The sequence below is a fragment of the Leptosomus discolor genome, chromosome 6 (genome assembly GCF_034619465.1).
Source record: "Leptosomus discolor isolate bLepDis1 chromosome 6, bLepDis1.hap2, whole genome shotgun sequence".
NCBI lineage: Eukaryota > Metazoa > Chordata > Aves > Leptosomiformes > Leptosomidae > Leptosomus > Leptosomus discolor.
In genome coordinates, this window is record NC_141396.1 from 50709558 (window position 1) to 50733379 (window position 23822).

At 38.7% G+C, this 23822-nt stretch overlaps 1 protein-coding gene across 2 annotated transcripts in view; it reads left to right on the forward strand.

The window, feature by feature from the left end:
- SVIL (supervillin) overlaps positions 1-23822 on the forward strand; it is a 105826-nt gene that overhangs the window by 47336 nt on the left and 34668 nt on the right. The window contains exons 1-14 of one of the 2 annotated variants that reach the window (XM_086466383.1): positions 491-513; positions 646-797; positions 1217-1901; positions 7804-7887; positions 9916-10800; positions 11133-11303; positions 11934-11968; positions 13111-13172; positions 13546-13685; positions 14442-14537; positions 15794-16046; positions 17492-17515; positions 18605-19091; positions 20645-20864. In XM_086466383.1, coding sequence (XP_086322509.1) covers positions 506-513; positions 646-797; positions 1217-1901; positions 7804-7887; positions 9916-10800; positions 11133-11303; positions 11934-11968; positions 13111-13172; positions 13546-13685; positions 14442-14537; positions 15794-16046; positions 17492-17515; positions 18605-19091; positions 20645-20864 — 3302 coding nt within the window. In that variant the 5' untranslated portion in view covers positions 491-505. Of the gene's footprint in view, positions 1-455; positions 514-645; positions 798-1216; positions 1902-7803; positions 7888-9915; positions 10801-11132; positions 11304-11933; positions 11969-13110; positions 13173-13545; positions 13686-14441; positions 14538-15793; positions 16047-17491; positions 17516-18604; positions 19092-20644; positions 20865-23822 lie in introns of those variants that run through there. The other variant, XM_086466384.1, reaches the window with a different exon arrangement.

Genomic DNA, 23822 nt, shown 5'->3' on the forward strand with positions numbered 1-23822 from the left:
GGAGGAAAGTAAGGAATAGGGTGCACTGTTTCTCTTTAATCATAGTCAGTCCCCAACCTTTGTGTAGACAGGGTGAGCAGTAATTCCGTACTACCTGTTTTGAAATGGGTTACTACAGTGTGTAAGCTTGACCTCAGCTAATGAAAATATAACTTCCCAGTTTATACTAGATCTTGAAAACTGCTGGGATGGCATAGCAGATTCTAGCTTAGCCTGGAAGTACCTGGAGGGGAGGACTCCTTGGTGTTTAAAACTATGTGCTTAATGCACTTTTTGACAACACAAGCTTAACAAACTACGAAAACAAGAGGAAAATGCTTGTTCCCCAACAAAAGCCATTTCAAACCTCTTAACTTTATTTGACTGTTCCTTCTTATTCTAAAGCATTTGAGCAAGTTTCTGTAAGTTTCTGAAACTTAGTAGCTTATAAACTGTATAATCTTTTGTTGTCTCAGTTTCAGAATTAAGAAAACTGTTTGAACCAAACAACCAAGATTTTTTGGAAATGAAAAGGTAAAAAAAAAAGTCTTTGGACTGTAACACAAAACAAACAAAACACAGAGCTTGTTTTGTTACCTCCTCTTAGAAACTCTCCCCTCAAATCTTCAGAGATGCCTGATTTCACATTTTTCACATCTTTTTCAGAAAAGAGAGAATAGCTAGACGCTTAGAGGGAATTGAAAATGATACACAACCTATGCTTCTACAAAACTGTCCAGTATCAGTCACACACCGTTTGCTAGAGGAAGATACACCAAGATATATGCGTGCAACTGATCCATACAGTCCCCACTTAGGTAAGTAGTATATATCAATCAGTATTGGATTGCTGAATTACTTCATGTTTAACTACCCTATTATTTGTGCAGTACATAGGGAGGTGTTTTACAGAAGAGCTGTGGCCAGGGTTTGTTTTTTTTTTTTTAACTTGCCTTTTAATTCCCCAGTTGTCTTATTTGAAAAAAGGTTGATTATCCATCTTGGTTTAAAACAACAATAATTTGATAGGAGACTCTTAAAGAATTATAACTAATTTCTTCATCATTTGTATGTTCTTTTGGAGACATAAGTGCAAAAATGTAATGTGTCTATGCAGTCACTAGTACACTTTGATTTGTAAAAAAATGGGGAGCTTTTAGTTCACTCAGTGTGAATGGTGAGTAGGATACTCAAAGTTTTGGGATGGACTTGCTCATATACGTTGTACTTGTGACAGGAAGATCAAATGAAGAGGAGGAAACTTCAGATTCTTCTGTAGAAAAACAACCCAGATCATCCAGATACCGAGCAGAAATCACAGGAGGTAATACAGAGCCATTGTATAGTGCAGGAAACATGGATGTCCAGGAACTAGAGTCAAAGGCGGAAAGAATAGCTAGGTACAAGGCAGAGAGGCGGCGCCAGCTGGCAGAAAAGTACGGATTATCTCTTGATTCTGATTTGGATTCTGACTACTCATCCAGATACACACGGGCCAGAAAAGATCCCGACAGCATGGAAAGAAAGGTAGTGAAAAGTGAAAGACAAGATGATGAAAACAAGGACTGTGGCTCCCTGTATTTGTCCAGGACTGAGATGAAGGAGGCAAAGAGAGTGATTTCAGAATCAAAAGAGTTCTCCAGCCATGAAAAAGATGGTGTTTTGGATAAAGAAGACCTCTCAAATGAAAAGAGTGATAGAAAAACAGATGATGACGGTGCCATTAGACAGGCTTCTGACCCTTCAGCAACCTTGGATAGTTCTGTCTCCCTTTCAATTTCTGGACGAGAATCTTCCTCCTGTAACGAAGTGCCAATATCACCAAAGCATACCCCCAGAGAGTCCCTTTCTTCACCAAAGCGGGCAGCCTCACCAATCCATTTGCAGAATGACCAGCCCTTGCACAGTAACATCAGGCAAAGGTAGGAATGATTTTTATTTGTTTGTTTATACAGTAGATTCCTTAATCACCTTTTGCAGCAATGTCTACAGTATTTATGAGAATGTATTTATTATGTTGAAGAATGTATTTAGTGGCTTTGGATGTCTCAGGCTGGATTGGTTGCGTTTATTAAATCACAGCATTTCTGATAGAAGAAAGTGGATGTCTGTTTCTATGATTGGGTATGTTCTTGGTTTCACTTCATATTTATAGAATTTATGCTAAAATTAGGCACTTTTGAGGGGAGTGGATTTAAACTAGAAGTTGAAGCAGTTATGGTTCTAAATCAGCTCTTTTTTTTTCATAACCTGTTAGAACAAACTTTTAACTTTTTTCCTCTATATCCTGTAATTGTTTGGGTGGGGTTTCCAGGTAACGGCAAGCTGTTTCTCAATGAAGATTTGAATAGCTTCGTGACAGCTTATGCCAAAGTAAAACAGTTCTCAGAGTTACAAGCTGAAAAGTGTCTTGGTCAGTTGAAATAATAGTTGATTGGTTTTCCTGCTGTGAAAGCGTAAGATTTTCGGACTGTGCTAGTCATTCATTCAGATAATATCAGAGTATGTGTGTGAAGGGGCAGAGGGGAGAGTTAAAATTCCATGCTGAATTTGGAAAATGTAGCCTCCCTCATGGTGTGCTGAATTACTTCAGATCTGACAAATTTAGTAATAGGGTAACCAGATTCTTGTAGGAAGAGAAAAAAAAAATGGGTTTCACTAATTTCACATTCTAGTTTCCCACTCTAGTGCAAAAACAGACTGTCAAAGTGTTATGGTGACTGAAAACAACGCTTGACTAAGAATTTTTTTAAAGTATGATTTTCTCTAAGTGTGATTCTTTAATTTCTACAATAGGTGGAAAATAGTAACTGTAAAAACTTAAGTTAAAATGTTGCTGCTAAAATTGATGTAAATAGTCATGAGAACTTAATTGTGAACACATCTGTATCATGCTGAGCAGTGCTGGCTGTTTCTAAGAAACTGAAATGAACTGGCATAAGCTGAACCATTTATACTTTTTGGCATTTTTTGCAGTATGTTCAGAAACAAGCTACCTTGACTAGACTCTTTTATCCTTCACATCAAAATCACAAAACTTGATTCTTATTTGTTGTGGCCTTTCTTATTAACTCTCATAAACATACATTGAAGTTTGAGTGAGGAAGCGATCTTCCATGTCAAAGGTTAACCGCCTGGTGGATTAAGTCATCTGTTTACAGTGCCTGTAAACTGCTCAAATGTACTTAGCCTTCTTTTTTGTTTCACTTTATTGCGTAGGACACACCAGTATAGTCTCTTAATATTTTTTTTGTAGCTTTTCATTATTCAGGTGACTTCTAACTCTGCTCCCCTTCTTTGCACAGTTACGTGGCTGTATAAGCTATCATTGGACTCTCCCAATGAAGCCAAAATTTTAAAGGAATATTGTCATTTCAAAAAAGCCACCAGAGGGGAAATAAGTCAACATATTTAGGAAGTACAATCTTATTTAGTTTATGTTTTAAGCTTACAAATAGTTATCGCAGGGTCATCTGTACAACTGAAATAAGAGCTGTACTGAAAGTCCTTGTTTTGATACAAGGAGCTGACTAGGAGTTGACTCCTTGATCTGACTAGGTTATTCCAGGCTCAAAAAAACTTGTCTCTGAAGCAGTCTCAACTCAAATACTACAAAATATTATCCCTTATCTTCAAATGGTCAATTTGAGACAAACCTCTTGACTAATCCAATTACTGATAGGAAGGGATATTGAGGCAACAGACCTTTGGGAGGTTGTTTTCTTTGTTTTATGGGGTGAAGGAAGGGACGAAGTTTCCAGCCTTAGGAAGACCCATCAAACTTTATAGCCAAGAATGTGTTTGCTGCAGTGTAAAAAGGATTGTTATTTTCTTCATAAAGCAATCCTAGTCCCTGTTTCTGTGAGGGGAAACCAATGAAACATGGAATAATGAAATGCCTTCTAGGTTATTGTCTCTTCCAAGTCAGAAGCTGCAATGCAACACAGCATTGATGGGATGGCAGTTGCCCTGGTGAAATGGCGTGCTGGCACTAGAGACACACCTGAATCTGCTCATTCACAGATCAGCCTTTAATGTGGAGAAATCAGATCTCCTTATAAAGCTCTTTCATTTTTAGCTAACAAGTGAGTTTTTTCTAATGCAGCTCTATAAACCAGTTACAAGTTCAGGCTGAGCAGGCTGGAGGCATTATCAAATCATTCACAAATTACAGCTGTTTCTTTTTAAAGCTTTCCACTTCTGGCATTACCTTTTTTTTTTTTTTTTTTTTTTTAAATAATAAAAGATGCTGTTAAAGTTGGGCAGAAGAGGAATAATGAAGGAAATAGTGTTTTTAATGGGGGCATACTTTTTCATTTGTTAAAAGTTATGTCTCTACAAGATCTAATGCTGTGTGAAACACCAAGGGATCAGCTGTGTTTGGCAATCACTGGAGACAGGCCCCTTCTGCAAGGTCTTCCTTTTTTTGAGACTTAGTTGTTCTCTGTTTCCAGATAATGAAATTAAGATCCATTTTCATGTGAGTTCTGATGTTAGGACAGTCTCAGAGTCTGAACTCCATCCCGTTTGTGGTATGGTCATTTTTACTTCTCTGCTCTGCAGTAGTGCCATTCTAACAAATGAGACTGGGGTAAAAGCAGCAGGAATAGAGCCGGCAGATCTTTGATGCTGCTTTCCGTAGAGTGCCAGAGCTCTCAGTCCCCAGGTGTAAGAAATCAGGAAAGGAAGGCAAGAGACTGGCATGGATGAGTCAAGACCTGCTGGGCAAACTAAAGGGCAGAAGGAAACACACAGGCAGTGGAAGCAGGGACAGGCATCCTGGGAAGAGGATAGGGACCCTACCCAGTTGTGTAGGGATGGGGTCAGGAAGGCCAAGGACAGCTGGAGCTGAACTTGGTAACAGATGCAAAGAATAATAATAAGGGCTTCTACAGGTGTGTTAGCCGGAAAAGGAAGGTCAAAGAAAGCGTAACCTCCCAATGAGCAAGACTGGCAAGCTGGTAACAATGAACAAGGAGAATACTGAGATACTCAACAAATATTTTGCCTCAGTCTTCACTGGTAGCCTCTCCTCCCACACCTCTCAAGTGGATGGGCCACAAGATGGGGACTGGGGGAGCAAAGTCCGTCTCACTGTAAGAAGTCAGGTTTGTGACCACCTGAGGAACCTGAACATACATAAGTCTATGGGACCTGACCAGATGCATCCCAGAGTCCTAAGGGAATTGGGTGATGCAGTTGCCAAGCCACTCTCCATGATATTTGAAAAGTCATGGCAGTCAGGTGAAGTTCCTGGTGTCTGGATAAAGGGAAACATTGCACCCATTTTTAAAAACAGCAGGAAGAAGGACCCTGGGAACTACTGACATGTCAGCCTAACCTCTGTGCCTGGGGAGATCATGGAACAGATCCTCCTAGAAGCTCTGCTAAGGCACATGGAGGACAGGGAGGTGATTCGGGACAGCCAGCATGGCTTCACTAAGGGCAAGTCCTGCCTGACCAACCTAGTGGCCTTCTATGATGGAGTGACTACATCTGTGGACAAGGGAAGATCTATGGATGTCATCTATCTGGACTACTGTAAGGACTTTGACACGGTCCCTCCAACATACTTCTCTCTAAATTGGAGAGAGATGGATTCGATAGGTGGCCTGTTCGGTGGATGAGGAATTGGTTGGATGGTCACATCCAGAGGGTAGCGTTTGACAGCTCGATGTGCAGATTGAGGTCAGTGATGAGTGGTGCCCCTCAGGGGTCTGTACTAGCACCAGATCTGTTTAATATCTTCATCAATGACATAGACAGTGGGATTGAGTGCACCCTCAGCAAATTCGCAGACGACAAACTATTCTATAATTCTATGAATAACTTAATACAGCTTGCTGACTGCATTATCACTAATTTCAAATCCTTTCTGGACGAGGCCTGGAGTCATTATTTGTGTAAAACAAGTTTCCCAGTTACTGTCTGTCTTATCTTTTGAAGGAAATCACCTGCACCCACCTAGATATGGTGTAGCTCTTACAGCAGCCAAGAGTTTAAACTTGTCTTTTGTTTGGATACGCGTGTAGGCAGTAGGTGTTATTTTAAAGGCCAAGTTGCCAAGAGCCCATTCTTCATTTTAATACCCCTGACAACTTCCAGTGCCAGTGTGTGCTCGCTGGTGTGATATTCAGAGATTTAAGAATAATCTCTCAAACTCTTGTCCCTGTTTCTGAGTGGTAAAGAAGTCATTGCCTACTTCCATGCAGTGTGGTAGTCTGCTATAAGGCCGTTTGCACAAGCGAAATAAGGACTAATGCCAGCTTTCCAGGTGGCTGCCATTTTGAAGTCAGTTCCACGTATATAGGTTGCAAAATTGGTTTTGTGAAATTTAAATTTGCTGAGTTCAAATTGGAAAATAACTGCAGCTTGCTTTGAAATACATATGAAAGCTTTGTACCTTCAGTCCCAAGAAGATTTAATAATTAATCCTATTATCCATCACTGAGAAGACAACAAAGTACTGAGAAGATATCATTTTACATTGTCTGCATTTGGCTGCTGAAGTGGCTGATTAACTCTAAGTTCAAAACGTGTCTTGCGTTCTTCTCGCTGCTCTCTTCAAAGGATGAATGATCAAGTACAAATAATTGCTGCTTGGGCCATGCCCACTATAAAAATGTGCCAAAGTACACATAAGAGACGAGAAGGAAGTTTGCTTGCTCCAAAGCAATTCCAGCTGCTGGGTCAGCTCCTGTGGAAGGTTTTTACCTCCTATTTGGTCAGTTCCTTTAGGAATTCAAAAACATTTGGAAAAACAAAAGGTGTTTTAACAGTCGGTGCGTGACTTTGTTCTAAGCTTGTTTTGGATTAGATGACAACTGTAGGTGAGTTCTCAAATTTAAACTTATTTACAGTATATGCACTGTTATCTTAAAAGCAGCCGTTGATTTGACCTTCTTCAGCTATTATTATTAAAAGACTAACTAAGAAAAATTGAAGTAGATGACCTGGAGCTTAATTTGGGAGTTTCATCCCAAATGCCTGAACTGCAGTGGGAAGAGTTCTTTCAGATGTAGCTATAGGTAATCGAAAGCAGCCTGGGCGCTTGTCACCTCCAGGGAATTTGTACATGTTAGTGTGGCTGGACAGTGTTCTTGCAAGGTTAAAAGTATTTGATGTGATCTACTGTTGCTGAGGGACTGTAGATGAAGGTGGGCATTTTATGCTTTCAACTCCAAAATGGAAACAGAATAAAGTTAAGACAAGATCAAATTGGGGGCTACTTTGGTTTTTAAGCTTTTCCTTTCCCCTGTCTCCCAGTGACGCATTTTACTTGAGCTAACTGGGTTTGCATTTCTGAAGCTTTTGTGATACAGGGTTTCAAGAGGAGAGAGGTGTTCCAGACGCTCCTGAGAGTTTCTTAGGAAGTATGATTTAGCCATCTGAATTTCTAACTTCATTAAATTCATATTCCTACTTTGTTTTGGACCTAGCAGCCTTTACCACAAATCAAAGGAATGGTTTTAGCAACTTTTCCAGGTGTCCTTACATAAACCCTGAAATGGCAAATGGCAAAAGTAAGATTGTGTAGTTGCTTTTACTTCTCAAATTGTGGATGATGTACACCTGGTAAAGTTACTTTTGCAGAATATTTAACATTCAGAACACTTTTTAGACATTTGTGGAATTATTATGACGGTTTGTTTCACAGTTTATCACCTTTCAATTTGATTAATGTGCTGTGCTTTTATTTTGTGAACAATCCTCTGTAATTGAGTAGTTGGGAAACAAAAAAAGTGGTGGGGAGGGAAAATTGGGAGAAGCAATGGGAGCATGCGTTGAGATCTCAAAAATTACCTGAAGTTTTGTTTTCTGTAGTAGTGCAGGGAAAGCAAAACCTGAATGGTTTCTTCAGAAAGATTCGGAAGGGGACACACCTTCACTTATCAGCTGGCCCTCCAGGTATCCTAAAATGTAGCTGTGTGGCTAACAATCAGACTACAAACCTCCCTTTCCCTTCACTCTGTCTTCATTTAACACTTGCCTTTAATTTTCCTTTAACAGCAGCAAGTTAGAAAGTGTCATTTCTTGCGGATAAACAGCTGTTGAAACTTTTCTGAAGCATCTGCTTTTATTGTAACTTATAACCAATTGGTCTTTTGATGAAGAAGTACAAATGCCTCTAGCTTTTTCCACAGCTGCTATCATTCTGGCTTCCACTAATTTTTATAACTTCTTATTTTATCCCACTTTGTACTCTGCAAACCAGCAGATTTTTATACCACACACCAATCCATCTTAGCATTCTTAGCATTCCCTGTAATAATATAATATCCCAAAGGGGATGGGACAAGAGAAGTAAAAAAATTTATATTGAAAAGTAAAGCAAAATCTTGTTCAGAGCTACAAGCAGCTGCTTTCTCCCAGTTTGGTAACACATACAGTTAGCCTACCATAAGAAGCACTGCAGGAAGATTAATTTCCATGTTCCTGATTAAAGTAGTTCTTATAACCCGGTACTAACATCAGTGTGGATGTTCTGGAGAATGCTTGGTATGTGTAGTTTAAAGAATCACTTTTCAGACTGAACACACTTTCTGTGGTTAAGTAACTTTGAGAAGCTTCCCTGGTAAGTGCACCAATCCTCAGAGATAAGAAACACCAAAATAGTAGAAATGTTGATGTTTCAGATAACTTTGGATATCCTGAATTATTCTCTCAGATATTAATTTGTCTTTTTTCCTAAATCTTGCTCTTTTAATAGTGTAAACTCCAAAAACTCTGTTGGTAGCAAGCCTGGAATTGCACATACTTTGAGCTGGATTGCTTACTTTCAAATAAAGAGCTAGTCTCCTATTGTACTTGAGTTTCTTTCCTTCCTCAGAATGAAAATAATTGTTTATACCCATTTGGGAGGGGAGGAAGTACAAGGCTATCACTTTTAATGCTGTGTATGCAATATTTACGAGCGCTTGCCCTGTAAGCCGTCCGAACACTCGGTGTGGCTGTAAAACGGCTGGAGAGCTTACCTTCAGCTGTAGTCATAGAGCAGAGGCTGCCTCCGGCTGCACGTGCTTGCCTTCCGTTAGTGCAGTTGCACTAAGTGTCTAAAGGTAGAATACAACTCTGTTTTGCATGGATGTTACACAAGTCTAGAGGTTTTTCTAGAAAACACACTGAAGTAAAGTAACTTTTGGGAACATTCCTGTGAGTTTTGCATGTTAGAATGTAATGAAACATTTCAAAACAAAGTGCCTGTTTTGTTTTGGGTGGGGTTTTTTTTAATGCTTTTCTACCGCTGCAAGCCCTCTGAAGAGCAACAGCCCTGCCATAGTTCAGTTTGGGCTTTAAGGCTTGCACTTTCGACATTTTTTCCTCACTTACCAAAACAGGTTACACTACATATAACAGCTGAGATGTCTTATATGATACACAAAAGCACAAGTTAAAAAGTCTCTTGCAAAACATCTGAAGGGCTAGGTGGAGAGAACAATGTGTTTTTTCATCCCTTTCACGAATGCAGCAGCATCTTGATATGATGTAAGCTGCCCAGTGTTTAGACATCTTCAAAAATCTTGACTACATACGTGATTGCCAATGGAATTTGCAATTTCAGGCTAAACCGAACACTTGATAGTATAAAAAGCAGTTATGATCATCTTGTTTGTTTGAGACTGTGGGTATGTGCTGTTTGGCAAAAGCAGTTGTGACCTCGTGGGAACATGCTGTACATTTTCAGAGCTTGCACAGTTACCTTCTCAGGAGTCATGCATGTTTGGGGGCCTGTGAGTCACGTGAATGTTTTTGAGCAATGTTACTGCTAAGATATGGGAGGGAGGAAGGGGTTGCATCATAAGATTGCTTTCTTTTATGTATTGTTGCTTTTTATTTTAATACAATGTTGCTGCCTGTACCCACAGTAGGTAGTCTGTGTTCCTTCCCCGATTGGGTATTGCCGTTCACAGCTTTAATCCTTTTTCTTTCTTAAAGAGTAAAAGTTAGAGAGAAACTGGTGAAAGAGGAAAGTGCTCGTGGAAGCCCTGAACTTGTCACAGACACAGTATCTCAGAGAAAATCCCATCCAGTGCCAGCCCACTACATGCCTCTTCAGACAGAAACGTCTGCCTTTGATAGGGTTATAAATCAGCCCGTCAGTTCAGTCCGCCAACCGATACATGGCTATATTCAGCCTGCTGGCATTGCTCACACAGCTCAGCTGATGAGAACAGAAGAACCAGCAAACATCTCTGTTGGCAGCCTCCTACCAGACAATGTTAGCCTCTCAACAAAATCGTCAGCAGCCACTGCATCAGAGAGTGAAAAGAAAGAGGCACTTGGTTATGGAGCGAAGCCTGATGAAGAAGATTCCTTGGAGGGTGAACAGGCTTCCAAAGGCAGAAGACCAATTTTGCCATCTGAGATTCGCAAGCAAGGGAAGAACCGTGAAGGCCTCTTTGGAGGAGGAGAATTGGATAGCCCTGTGGGGAGTTCCTCTTTCTCAAGCAAGCTGAAAGTTAACACAGAAGTTCAGAGAGAACTGGAGTGCAGTAAGAGGCAGGCTCCTGAGCAGCAGTTCAAGACCCCTGAGAACATAGAAAGGAGTGAAGCTGTTATGTACATACAGAGTGGGTCTGTATCGCAGCCTGCCAAGGCAAAAGCTCCTGTTCGGAAAGTGTCGACAGCAAAGCATAAAGTCCTGACTCGCTCAATGTCTGACTATACTGTGGCTCCTAAGCTAGAAGCTTTTAAAAGTAAGGAGAGCATGGAAGCAAATGCACCAAACGGTGAGATTGGCATGGTTGACACAAAAGTCTCTGTTGCCCAGCTCCGTAATGTCTTTCTGGAGACTGCTAATGCCAACAAGAAAACTGAACTGTAGGTGACATTTCAGATGTATTTTCGTGTGAAACTTGCACGTCCTTGGCAAAAATTACACACACTCAACAGCAGTTGTGTTCGGCACTTAAAGCACACAGCTTAGCTCTCACCAGTGTGTACTGGAGGCTGAGATGGTTTGAATCCCGCTTTTGTGCTTCTGCTTGCTAGTGCAAGTTGTGATGTGGGGTAGCTGGAATGTGTATGTCTGCGCATGTTACCAGAGGAGCATGCAGAGTGATCTCTAGTGAATTGTTGAGATGCTTACATCTATGCTTTACTTCTCTCTTCTGTTTTCTTTTCTATGCGCTTTCTATCATGTGATTTAAAAGTGAATCTCGGTTTGAGATGTCAACGGCAGGTAGCGCTTTGTCTGCCAATGGTGACCATGAAAGAGGGCCACGAAGGCCGAGGCGCTATTTTTCTCCTGGTGAAAATAGAAAGACTTCTGAGAGATTTAAAACTCAACCTATAACGTCAGCAGAACGAAAGGAGACAGATAGGTAGGCATGTATGTAGCTCTGCATAGCATTCTGGTGCAGGTAGACACCAACAAGCTTGTGAAGAGAAGTTGTTCATTTATTAGCATAAACATTTTGCAAGGTTGTTGTTTCTCTTTAAAAACAATCAAGTATTTGGTATAGCTCCTTATAAAAACCAAAACACTGCCAACAAAACCAACTCTTTGCAAATCCCCCACACACACACACAAAATGGTGAACAGCAATTAATCATAAAGTATTGTAGCTGTCTGGTTCTCTCTAATGATAAATGCTTCTGATTTTATATAAAGAGTTTCCTTTCCATCTACTCTGCTTTATCATTTTCTTTTTTTGTAAACACCAAAGCTACATATTTTATGTTAAAAGAGCTGGCAGCAGATCTTAAACTTTTATCTTCTGCAAGATGAACTGGAAATAATTTTCCTTTACTGTATTCAAGTTTGGCTGTAATTGCTTGCCTTTTTGCTTTATTAAAGGATGTCAAAGTGGAAACTGTTGAAACTTGAAAAATAGAGAAAGTTTTCCCACTCTTAAGACTTTTGATGTCCTGCTACTTCAGATGGAGTTTGAATTTAATTTTTGATGTCTTGTTTCCAACTAACTTCTTTCTGTTTGATAATTTTTCACTAGGTCAATTTTGAGTGCAGAAATACCAGCTGCTGAAGGTATGTTACTATGCTATTTTCTAACGAAGAAATGGGAGCAAATCTGTTTTGTTTTAACTGAAGAACTGTTTGATAATGCAAACAAGTCCACATGAAAGTAACTATCATTGCCTATAATATGTTTGAAGTACCACTTTTCTTTGGGCCATGTCTACTACAGACTTGATTTCGAATTCGTTGATAACGAACCATTGATGTGGATATCAGACTTTGTATGGGAGGCAAGGGGGGGAATGGCTTGAGACTTTTAAACATGGGATTGTTGGGGTTTTTTCTAATTTAGACAATAAATAAACTACTTGGTGGAAAAAAAATACACATTTTAATCAGTGGTCTAGGACTAATAACTAAAAAAGCCTTTAGTATCTTGTGAAACTCATATTGATAACATGTTTTCTAGCTAAGGAAGTTGCAAGATGCAGGTTATTAAATTACATAATTCAGTCTGCCATCTTGCTTCTCTTTCCCTCTTGTCACTCTCAGCGAGTCTGGCACAAATTAAGTAGGTAATCTCATGAGTAGCTAAATTTAGATTTAATGCCATATGCTATTTGAAAGGTGATACTCTCTGCAGCTTTGAGATGATGGCTCTTGGATCTGGAGGATGCTGATTTCAGCTCCTAAGGATACCAGTTGAGCCTCTGAAAAATGGGGACACAAGGTGGTAGTCAGAAAGACCAACTCCCAGGAGAGACCATCTTGTATGGTCAACTTGTAGAAGGTAGAGTTCTATACAGCAGGATGAATACTGACCCTTAAGACAGTTTTTCAGTCTAATTATTTTCGTAGTTCATGTGTTATCATAGACTAATACACTAAGTTTGATAATTCATAAAAGTTTGTCTGGCTAACTTGAAAACGTGTGAAATGTCCTCAAGATAAGTCTTTTGTTCTCAAATCCTGTTAAGAATTTTCCTCTGGTGTAATACTTGTAAATACAATTACACAATTTAGTTCAGGATAAGTCTTTTTTTTTTTTAAAGAGAGTAACAGTCATCTTATTTACTGGTGGTGCTTCTTGTCTTAGTAAAACATAATTTTTGAGGAGTTCAGAAATCATTTAGTCAAAAAAAAGCCTTGCATTTAATATGAGCTGGATTCATTACGTTCGGCCTCCTTTTTTTTTTTTTCTCTTTGTGTAGACGAAGAAAAATTGGATGACCGAGCCAAACTAAGCGTAGCTGCAAAGAGGCTGCTTTTTAGAGTAAGTATTGCATCTTCTTAATAGAAGGCTGAGTTAAACACTTCATATACAAGATGCTGAAGAACCCAAAGTACGCTTGAATGAGCTGTAATGCGGTTAACCAAGTCCAAGCTCCAAATTTTTTATTTTTTTTTTACTTCATCTTACCTACGTACGCAGTAGTCTTGTTTGTCTACAGCCTTTTTTAAGAATGTCATTTAGAGATGTGTAGTTAGTTTTAATTCTGTGATGTCTACTGTGCAAGTACATCCTGCTTCTAATTCAGAGATGGACATTTGGGAAATTTACTACTTTGCATGCAACAAAGCTAAAAAGAAAGTACTGGTTTAGAACTTTTCTTCCATGGTTCTAATTATGACATATGTCCTCTTAGGAAATGGAAAAATCATTTGAAATGAAAAATATTCCTAAACCACCTACAAGAAGTTCAGCAGTAGAGAGAAGACTGCGGCGTTTGCAGGATAGATCGCACACACAACCAATTACCAGTGAGGAAGTGGTCATCGCAGCTACGTAAGTCTTGTACAAATGTTGCCTCTAACTTTTGCTTAATTCTAGGATTAAGTCCCATATATGGCGTTTACAACTTTGTAGCAAGGAAAACGTTTATTGTTAAGGGCCAATTTCCTTGAGAACCACATGGGAAACTATACTGAAATTCCTTTTTAGAAGCAGAGGGACTAGTAAAGCATAACTTGTATGAACTGTAATTTGGCAGAAAGTTTATGAACCTGTAGATTATGTAAATGGGATTAATCATAGCATTGGTTTATAACTCAAAGGAAGAAGATACTTTGCACTGAGGAAAATCTGCACATTTTCTCATGGAATGTATTTGTATTGGGGAAAACCTTTTACGCTCTGAAATCTTGAATGTAATTTTTGGAAACTCATTTCTTGCACTGTGGTCATACATCATGACATTTTCCTGAAAAAAGGAAAGTCATTTTTTGGAAAACTAAGCAAAGGTGAATGGACGTTCACCTAGTGATCTACTAAAAGATAGCTTATGTTACGGGTAATGAGCAACTTCAAGAGATAACCTGTTTGCTCCTCTAGGTTTTTAGTTCTTTCAAAATATTTGAAGTTACTTTGCAAAGGTCACAGCAGATAACTCTGTGATTAAAAATCATTGCTGTTTGTTTTTTTCTGTTTTGGTTTGGTTTGGTTTTGGTCTTTTCTGTGGTTAACACTTAATGTATTGCTTTTCTTAATGCTTTTTTCTTCTCTCTCCTTGTGAATTTTCCCTCCTTGGCAATTCTTTTAAAGTGAATCTACCCCTGCTTCACGTTCTGTGAATACCCACACAGTAGTGACAAGAGTACCTAGTCCCACTGTAGTTAAGAGCACTGTACAACCTATCAGGTACTGGGGGGGATAAACATGCATGTTACGTGGAGCACAAGATTCCTCAATAGCAGATGCATCTTTAAAGCCTTGAATGCCTTTTCAATGTGTCAAGTCAATACTCGTTTCAAGAATATTTAAAACATTTGTCAACTTCATTTGTGTTTGCATGATAAAACAACGCAGCTTTTTTTTATTTGTCAAGCATCTGTTTTCAGGACCTTTCTAACCACACTTACCTGTTCTAGAAGCGTATTATTCTTCTTGGTGAAAGAAGTGAATTTGCATGTGAGAGAACCTAGCAGAACCCTCTTTGCTCTTGTACTTTTTTTTGTACAGTCATCTTGAGATGAAAATATCGAAGCTGGCTGCTTGATTCCACAAGCAGTACATACCCTCTTTGTCTGTCTCTACATATATTTTAACTTACCAAATTAAAGGAAAGATAAGAAATTGCACCACCTATAGGTAAAGTTGCAGAATACCGTTTGCCTGTTCTGAATGAGAGAATTCTAGCAGAGACCACGACAGAAAAAAAAAAAAAAAAAGAGAGAATACTACTAATTCCATAAATGTGGCTGAAGGTGAACAAAATATATTCTCGCAGAGGTGAATAAAATATATTATTGTAGAGACAAATGCATTTACAGCTTTTACAAATGAATGTGCCTTCAGCATTGGTCAAAAATCTTCAAAATTAATGGAGTATGTTTCAAAACTATTTTTTGTTGTTGAGCTACACCAGATAACTCAAAACAAAAGAGAGTCTGAATTCTGTTCCACTTAAAATTATGAAAGGCATTACAATTTATGCTAACCTAAAAGCAGCATTAACTTGGAGTTTAAATCCATCTTTTAAATGTTTTTATTGTATATGCTCCACAAGTTATTTCTAATAAAATTGAATTTTATGTAAATTGCACTGTAGGACCCGTGTTTGTTCTACAGCAGGCATTTAAATGTCTCTCCATAGCTCTCTATTCTGTATAAAGAGATTGGTCTGAAAAATGTCTCTTCAATCTTAAGTTCCCCTTTTACAAAATTGTTGTGTCCTAATCAAATGAATTTATGAATGAAAAATTAACTTTTTTTTAAATCTTCAGCTGTTGAATTAGAATTCATCATGCCAATGTTGAACCACTGCATAACCACTTAGGCTGCTATATTACATTGGCTATTGTGCTTCATGTGCAGTTCTTCTGCTTCTATCAGGTTGAGATTTTAAAACTTCATAGTGGCTTCTCGAAAACTCATTTCCAGTTCTGTTTCTTCAGCTTGCAGGCATCAGCACACCAAAAAATTTTAGCTAAAGAGGAGATAAGAGCAGCCAAAGAGGCGATGGGGCAAGATCAGTCGGATGAACCCGATTCTTCCACCTTAAGTTTGGCAGAAAAGATGGCTTTGTTTAACAAATTATCTCAACCAGTATCCAGGGCCATCTCCACAAGGACTCGAGGAGATATTAGGCACAGGAGAATGAATGCTCGTTACCAGACTCAGCCAGTCACTCTGGGAGAAGTTGAGCAGGTAAGTGCAATCTTAGCTCTTCTTCATTTGTTTCTTTTTGTTGGAGAAAACAGCTTTAGTGGAAGATGCCGTAACAGCTGGCCTTTTCTTTGCTCTGAGCTATGCGCTGGGGTTGTGACATATTCACAGGAAAAAGCTTGTCAGGAAGCAGTCTTCTGACATTGAGGAACAACATCCTCTAAAATGTTCAACTTCATTGGTATGTTTTTTAAGTAATTCAAGACTATATCATCTTTGTGATTAGCACATGCTGTACTTTTCACAGTGTCTGTCTTTTCTGGTAGAATATTATTTGTCTCCTAAAAGTAAATTCCTGAGCAAAGGGGTAAAAACTGTGACACATATCATGTTAGATGTATTTTCAGGGAATTTTGGAGCTTTGTCATGTGTGACTTTCAGACTCTTTCCTGAAAGTACTATTTATTTCCATTATTAGTCTGGACATATTCTGTCATTTTCCTCTGGGAGGGGGCATTGATTTTTATTTTTAATTTTTTCCCTAAAAGCAGAATACTTTAGAAATTCAGGAAGTTATGGTCAAAATGAAATGATTTAATATGTGCAGTGGAATTTTGCTTCCTGTTCTGGGATTCTTCATACAATTGGAACTGCAAAGGAATGCCTTTTTAGTGAAGTTTGAGCGTCAGATGGCCAAGCAGCAGTCCTTCAGAGCTGATGTTCACAAGAGCAGAAACATCAGTCCCTTTGTATTACAGCATTAAAAGAAATCACTTTTAACAATGAAGCACAACTCCTATGCCTGTTGTATTTCTAGGGATTTGGATCAATCTGAGTGTTAGAAAGTTCATACCCTTCTCTTTCGATACACTTCATTCATGATTATGCTTTATAATAATAGAATAGTTAGAAGGCAAATTATAATTGTACTTAATTTCTACTTTACTTATGCATGAAGTAGTAGTAAATATTTGGCAAATCTGTTTCAGCAAGATTTCCAGACCTTGCATAGTCCTCTTTCCATTTGTTTTCCACATGCCAACCAGGTTGTGGCAGCCTGGCCTCTTTTAATGATTGTATCACTAAGTTGTTTGAGGGCCAGAAATGGGCTGAAGCAGGTGAGAAAGAAGTGACAGTCACATTAGGTTGTCAGACTTACAGAACAAACTTGCTCTTTAAGCAAGGAAATACAGAGGAAGGATGTTTTATCATCTCTTTCTGAACCTAGCAAAAGAAACCAGAGTGGACTCTGGACCAAGTTCAATAGGAGTGTATTTTCAAAAAGACTTTCTATAGTGAACTGTTCATTTGGAGAGTTGGGATGTTTTGAGATGCAGTTACAGTTCTTCTAGGAAGAACCAAAAGAAAGGTATCAAAATAGGTAACTAGAGGTTACATTACCAAAATACATAATTGCACATGTAAATATCTTGTAATTAAAACTGAAATCCATTTGCTGATATCCTCTAAATTTCTAATTCTGATAGATGCAATGGAAAAAGAGTAAACTGGTAACTATTTTCTTACTTTCTTCAGAATTTTTGAACTAGCGTGGTAGTCTTTGCTCTGCTTTACGATTTGTTTAATGAATGACTGTGTTGTCCATGCTTTATGGAATTTGCATGTGTATTTTTAGTTTTCAGTTGATTTCCCTCTGCTGGTGTGATTTTTGTCTATTCGTTTTGCATGCTGTTCACTAGCCCTGCAGTTTAAGAAAACAAAAACAAAACAAAAACCTCTCCTGATGTGTATGAAGGCATGTTTGTCAGTCTCTTTCATAGCTTTTGTCACCTTTGGAGAAGACAAAGCCAAGCTCTGCATTGCAGAAAAGTGTTGCATCTTGACTATGTCTAGGAAAACTTTATAAAACTAATATGTTAGAAGAGTAGAAAAGGTAATTGTTCCACTCTGGAGGCTGACAAAGCAAATTTGGAGAGTTTTTTTTAAATATGCTTCTTAGATTCAAATACTTTGCTGAGAGAGGTACATGACAGCCAATGTTTATATTTGAATAATGTTTATATAGACTAACAGTCCTGTGTAAAGGTGATTAATGTGGCAGAAGTGTCAGGAATGTCCACCCTATGTAGGACAGCACAGAGCAGAGTCTCTCTCTGGCACTGAGCTAGCTCCGGAGCTGGAAGCTGCATAACCGTATCAGAGCAGAGCTGTGCCAAAGCTAATTAGTCCTGCTGAGATACAGAGTTGATTAGCCTGGGCACATGGCATGTCATCCGGCGTCTGGAACCTGAACTAATTTCTTTCCCCAGTGCTGCACAGTACCATGCCAGTATGAGCCTTTTCATGGAGCCCTGACACAACGTCATGTTGCATGCTACACATGCACCCTTTATTACTAAAGATGTTGCTGTTCACATGCAGTTGTTTCTTCCCTGGGTAGAATAATTCATCTGTAGGCAAATTGTGGGGCAGTTTTGCTCTCCTTATCTGATTCTAGTCTATATTTATAAAGCACTATATTCATATGGAAGCATGCCTCCAAAGAACTGATGTGATTAGGCTGTTTTCAGGAATTGATGATTTCAGAGCTTTTAAGTCTTGTCTTTTTTTTTCTTTTTTTTTTCTTTTTTTGTTCATAGGTACAAAATGAAAGTGGAAAAATTACTCCCCTGTCAACTGCACTTGCAACATCAGTTTCAACAATGGCATCTACCCTTTCTCCATTGTATGCTGGAGACCTGCACACAAAGCCAGCTAGTGATGGAAGCATGAGTGCTGCCGCTAGAGCTGATCTGAGGTTCCACTCTTCAGCAGAAAACTCGGACTCTTCAGGAAAACGCACACAGAAGTCAGAACAGTGGCAGCCCTCAATGGAAGAGCCAGAAAGCAAAAGAGCATCAAAGAAGCATGAAGAAGAGAGAAAGAGGTTTCTAGCACATGAAGCTAATGAAATTACAAAGTACAGCTCCTTTGAGGAAGAAACCACACATCCTGTTCCTGAAAAAACAGGAGACTACCATAAAGAGACAACATACAGCTTCCTGAGGAAGGGCAGCACGGAACTGTTTAGTTCACAAGCACTTTTTCAGCCTCTTGAACAGAAGGAAATTGATACTGGCATGAAAGGTAAATGGGCAGTCAAAGAAGGCCAGTCCTTTGAAGAAAAGATGGATTTGGAAAGTGTTATGAAAAGCAAGACTTTGCAAAGAGGTGCAGTATATACTTGCTATTGGTCTAGTCTCGTTCAGCAAACGATGGTGTTTCTCTAGTTTTAAACATCTTCATTTCAAGCATTATCAAGGCTGGTTATATTTTCATATTTTAATACTGCTTAAAAGTAGAGAAATACCTGTGAAAGCTCAAGTTTTACAAATACAATTTTCTCTTTGTTATTCTTTCAATTCTTCAGCCTTTAAAGATGGCTAATTCTTACTGAGATTCTCTTACTTTGAAAGAACTGGTATTATATGCTGAAGCTAAAATTTATCCTTTCCTCTTTTGCCCTTGCCCCTGCCCCTCCAAAATGCTGAAGAAACTGAACTTGCTGCTCTGGGTGAAGTGTCTGCTCTTAATTGTTGCCTTCTCATGCATATATGGTTATGTATTAACTACGTACGTATCTATATAGCTAGTAGTGGATAATTTTCAGACAACTAATTTTGTAAAACTAATATTTTTCTCTTCAGTGGGGTGACAAAATATAAACCAAGTAATTCTCAGAGCAGTTGCATTTCTATATGCACAGCATAATTAAAACTTAACAAGTAAACTCACCCATCTTTAAATAAAGTGCTTTGGAAATAATGTCAATTTGGTCATTGCATAAAGCCTTCTGTTCTATTTAGAAGGAAGTTGTATTAGTTTTCTGCTTTATTATGATGGGGTCCAGTGCTAGAAGCATTTTTGTCTTCATCTTGTGAAGTTAATTTACTTTGAATTTAATGGTCTCTGAATAGGCATAGAGAGGAAGATTCTGCATGTATTCCTCAAAAGCAGTGTCCGTTGTATCCAATTACCTTTCAGTGACTGCAGGCAAGCCAGAGACTGGGATAAAACGGGAGCAGCCATGTATCAGAGGGGTGTTGTGCTTGTAAAATTTCAAAAAGAAAAAGATTTCCTTTAGGATAACTGTAATGGTGCATTTATCTTTCATCAAGGCAGTTTTTCCCGTGGTTTGATTGCTGCTTGAGTAAACAAAACCAGAAAAGCCCCTAACACCTTCTTAGAAAATAATACCTTTATTAAGCTACTAAGTGTCCTCCTAAAATGCTACTTATGCATTAAACTGCTTTACCAGTAAGTTAATTTATTTAAATTTTGTCTGCTTCTCTTCCCCTACTCTTTGTTCCCCTCTCACTTTTATCTGTCCGTTTGTTTTCCTGTTGGTGTGATGACGGGAGCAGTGGTTTGTGCCTCATCCATATGAAGTTCAGAATTATGTATTGAACATGATATTCTGTGGCTTCATGTGAACCTCAGTCACAAATGGCCAATCTATGCAGCACATAATATTGCACAATCAATCTTTGTACTCTAGCTCAGCCAGAAATTTTTTCTGTTAGGGTAGCATGTGATTTGAATGTAAAAAAATCCAGACTTTCTGCTTCAGTGTTGATGATATAAAATATCTTTGAGAATAGCACTAAGTCTAATTCAGCACTTCTCTTTTGAATGGACAGACCACGCCGAGCCCACTTCTGAACTCAACAGCGCATCAGCAATGAGGACAGTTTCACAAACTGCAGCTGCGGTATCCTGTAGACTGCAGGAGCTCTCTGAACAATTGGAAGGCAAATTTTGTAAGAATTCCTGTGAGATGTTTTCCATTGGAGAGAACAAAGCACAAGCAACTGAAGATGTCCTTGATAATTCCAGCAAAACGATGTCAATTAAGGAAAGGTACTTAAATTTCACTTTTTTAAAAATTATCTCTATAAATACAGTTATTAGACTGATGGTATAAAAATCAGCTTTAAACCTGTTTCTGGAAAAGCTAAGCAGTGATTATTAGGCTTTATTAGATGTCAGATACTAACAGCAGAAACATGCAGCTAATCTGTCTGACATGCTTATAAAGCATGATGGTGAATAAGAATTACTGTTCAGAGAATGTGATACTCTGATTTTCAAAGAGCCTCCTGAATACTCAATAAGTAGTTCAGAAAATGAAAGTTTTGACTTCTGAGAACTTACTGTAGGGATTTTGAAAGGGTAGTAAGTTGGTCAGGTTTGTGGGAGTATTAGAAGTATTTTTTTCAACTCAAGATCATTCTGATCTGAAACAAAATGTTAAGTGTTCTGCATTTTCATGGAGAGTAGGAGTTCATGGCTGGAGCTCCAATGCCTGCTGTACTACTTAAAAGTCATTCTAATTTAGTTAAAACTTTGAGAGTATAAACTTAGCCCCAAACTGTAAAAGGATCTGGTAGAAGTCCAGTGAGTAAAATTACAATTATTTGCTTCAGGTTGACAAATAGGCCTATTTTTACTTCAGTTTTTCTGCAGTGAAAGCAGAACCAATAAATAAAAATAGCTGCTTGATTAAACTTTCACTGTGTAAAAGTATTCCCTCCTTTGGTGGGGTGAGTGTGGTATTAGGAACTCCTAACCATTTTTGGTTCTTTTTAAACGTGACTCCGAAGCATGCTTCTTAAATTCAGGTATTTCTAGGAGGTACGTGAGTCATCCTCATTTATGGAGCATCCCCACTCCCTGTTATCCTCTTAACGTAAAGAGGAGGTGCAGGGGCAGCAACAACGGCTGTGCAGCCTTAGTCCCCCTTCTGAAGGATGTGCTTACCTTTTTCAGTTTACTGTTGTTGTTTTGTTTAAAGCAACCTTTATTCCCCACCCCCCTCCTCCTCCCCCTTCTGTAAATGTGTCAACTGTCTGGGCAGATAAAGTTTAAGACCCGTAATCTCTGGTTTATAGGTGGTAAACGATCTGCCTTCCCTGATCTCGAAAAAAAGGTTGGAGGTAAGGGAAAATCCAAGTATTAGCAGCTGTTTCAGTCCTAAATTTAATGCTGCAGTTGAGTTGGTCTCTTGAGGAACTGATGTTAAAGACTGTCAGTCACACTCACAATCTGGAATCACTTTTGCTAGGCCTCCCAGACTGTCTAGTCAGTCCCAAAGCTGACAAAAGAAAATACCTGCTGTCTTGTCAGGAATTTGTATATTCTGATTCCACAAATGTCTGTAAATGGCAGAGCTGGTATCAAAATGTTTTAGCCATCCAAAACACAATGGTAGTCTACTACTTGGCCCGGAATTAAAAAACCACAACCACTCATTCTCTTTTGCTTGGCTGTAGCTGATGCCAGGTATTCATAAACCTCAAAGAACGTTTCTGCTAAAGATTAACTATTACACTTTGGGTATTTTTTTTTCCTTTTACATTCACTAACTTCATCTTCCCATCTAATGGATTTTTCTGGCTGTGTCAGACATTCTTTCACCTTATGAAGAACAGCTTTTCCACAGATGTAATGATATTTGGGCAGGATGCATACATGCTGGTCTGAATGAAAGTGATTTTCCACAAAGACTTACTTCGCTGAACTAATATTATCCCTGTGGCATGAGTGCATGCCTGGCATTTTCAGAATTACCTATATTATATGGAAGAATGAAAATCATGATTTTTCAAGGAAGAAAAGACACCTACCCTCTCTTCTTCTGCAAACACACAGCTTGGAGGTGAGAGGGAGCAAAGGCTCATATCTTTGAGTAGTTTTGGCTGTCAGGGTAGATCCACTGATGTGTTACATATGAGTGGTGGAAACCTTTTTTTAATTGTCTTGCCTTCAGGAAGAGGAATGTCTTGGAGGATTTTGAATGGAGCATCATTTGCATGTAGCTGCCTGTCTTCGTGCATTTATGGAGACCAAAGTTGCTAGAAGGCCACTCTGTCAGCTCAGCTCAGCTTTGGAAGTCAGCCACATGCCACGACCACCATTTAAAAAAATCTACAGATAACTAATTTCTGGTGGACCTCTTACCATCATTCATACCTTCTCGGGAAGAACCCAACCTAAACTTAGTTTTCAACCTTTTTTTGTTGTATGGATGCCAGAGCAAGACTTTCTTATGCAGACTAGTCCCCACTATAGTGAATTTATGCACTTTTTAACAGTCGGCTTCCTTTTTGTGGTTTCTTATGTCATATCGGCCACCAGGATTTATGATTTAGCTGGACAGATCTAGTCAAGTGCGAAAAGTGTGAAAGCCAAGCCTGTGACCAGTTTAATTGGTCTCAAGGATAACGCTAGCAGCTAAGATACTAAAATATTGCCACAGAAGAAAGATGTGTAATTTTTGACATTTTTTGCCAGGACTTTTGCCAAGATCTTTCATACAACACTCCTCATTTAGGCAAAACCATTGTTCAAATCTTCAGTATTAATCCAACATTTTGCCTTCAGCTGTGGAAGCTTTTGCTTTGAACCCATCCTAACACGTCTGGGATGACAATCATTTCTATCTTGATGGCAGGTATTCTATCTCAGTAGCGGGTGAAAGAAGGACATGAACAAGTTGTTAAAGATGGGCAGATATATAAAAAGCTTTTTCCTTTCAAGAAAAGAGTAAACTGATTTTTTTTCAGATTGGAACAGGAACTTTGGAGGCAAAAGCAGTATGACTGGAACTGTGAAAGTTAATAATGAATGGTTATTCTTTATTTATCAAAAGTGAAAAACTAGAGGTATGCAATGAAACTAGTAGGCAGCAGGCCTTAAACAAATCCAAGGGTTAGACCCAGTAATTGCCTTCTTTTTGAAGACTTTCCAAAGAATCAACTTCTGTCTACTTTGAGTTAAGCTACTGAGCTGGTGGGCTTGCTTGTGTGAACCAAGTAG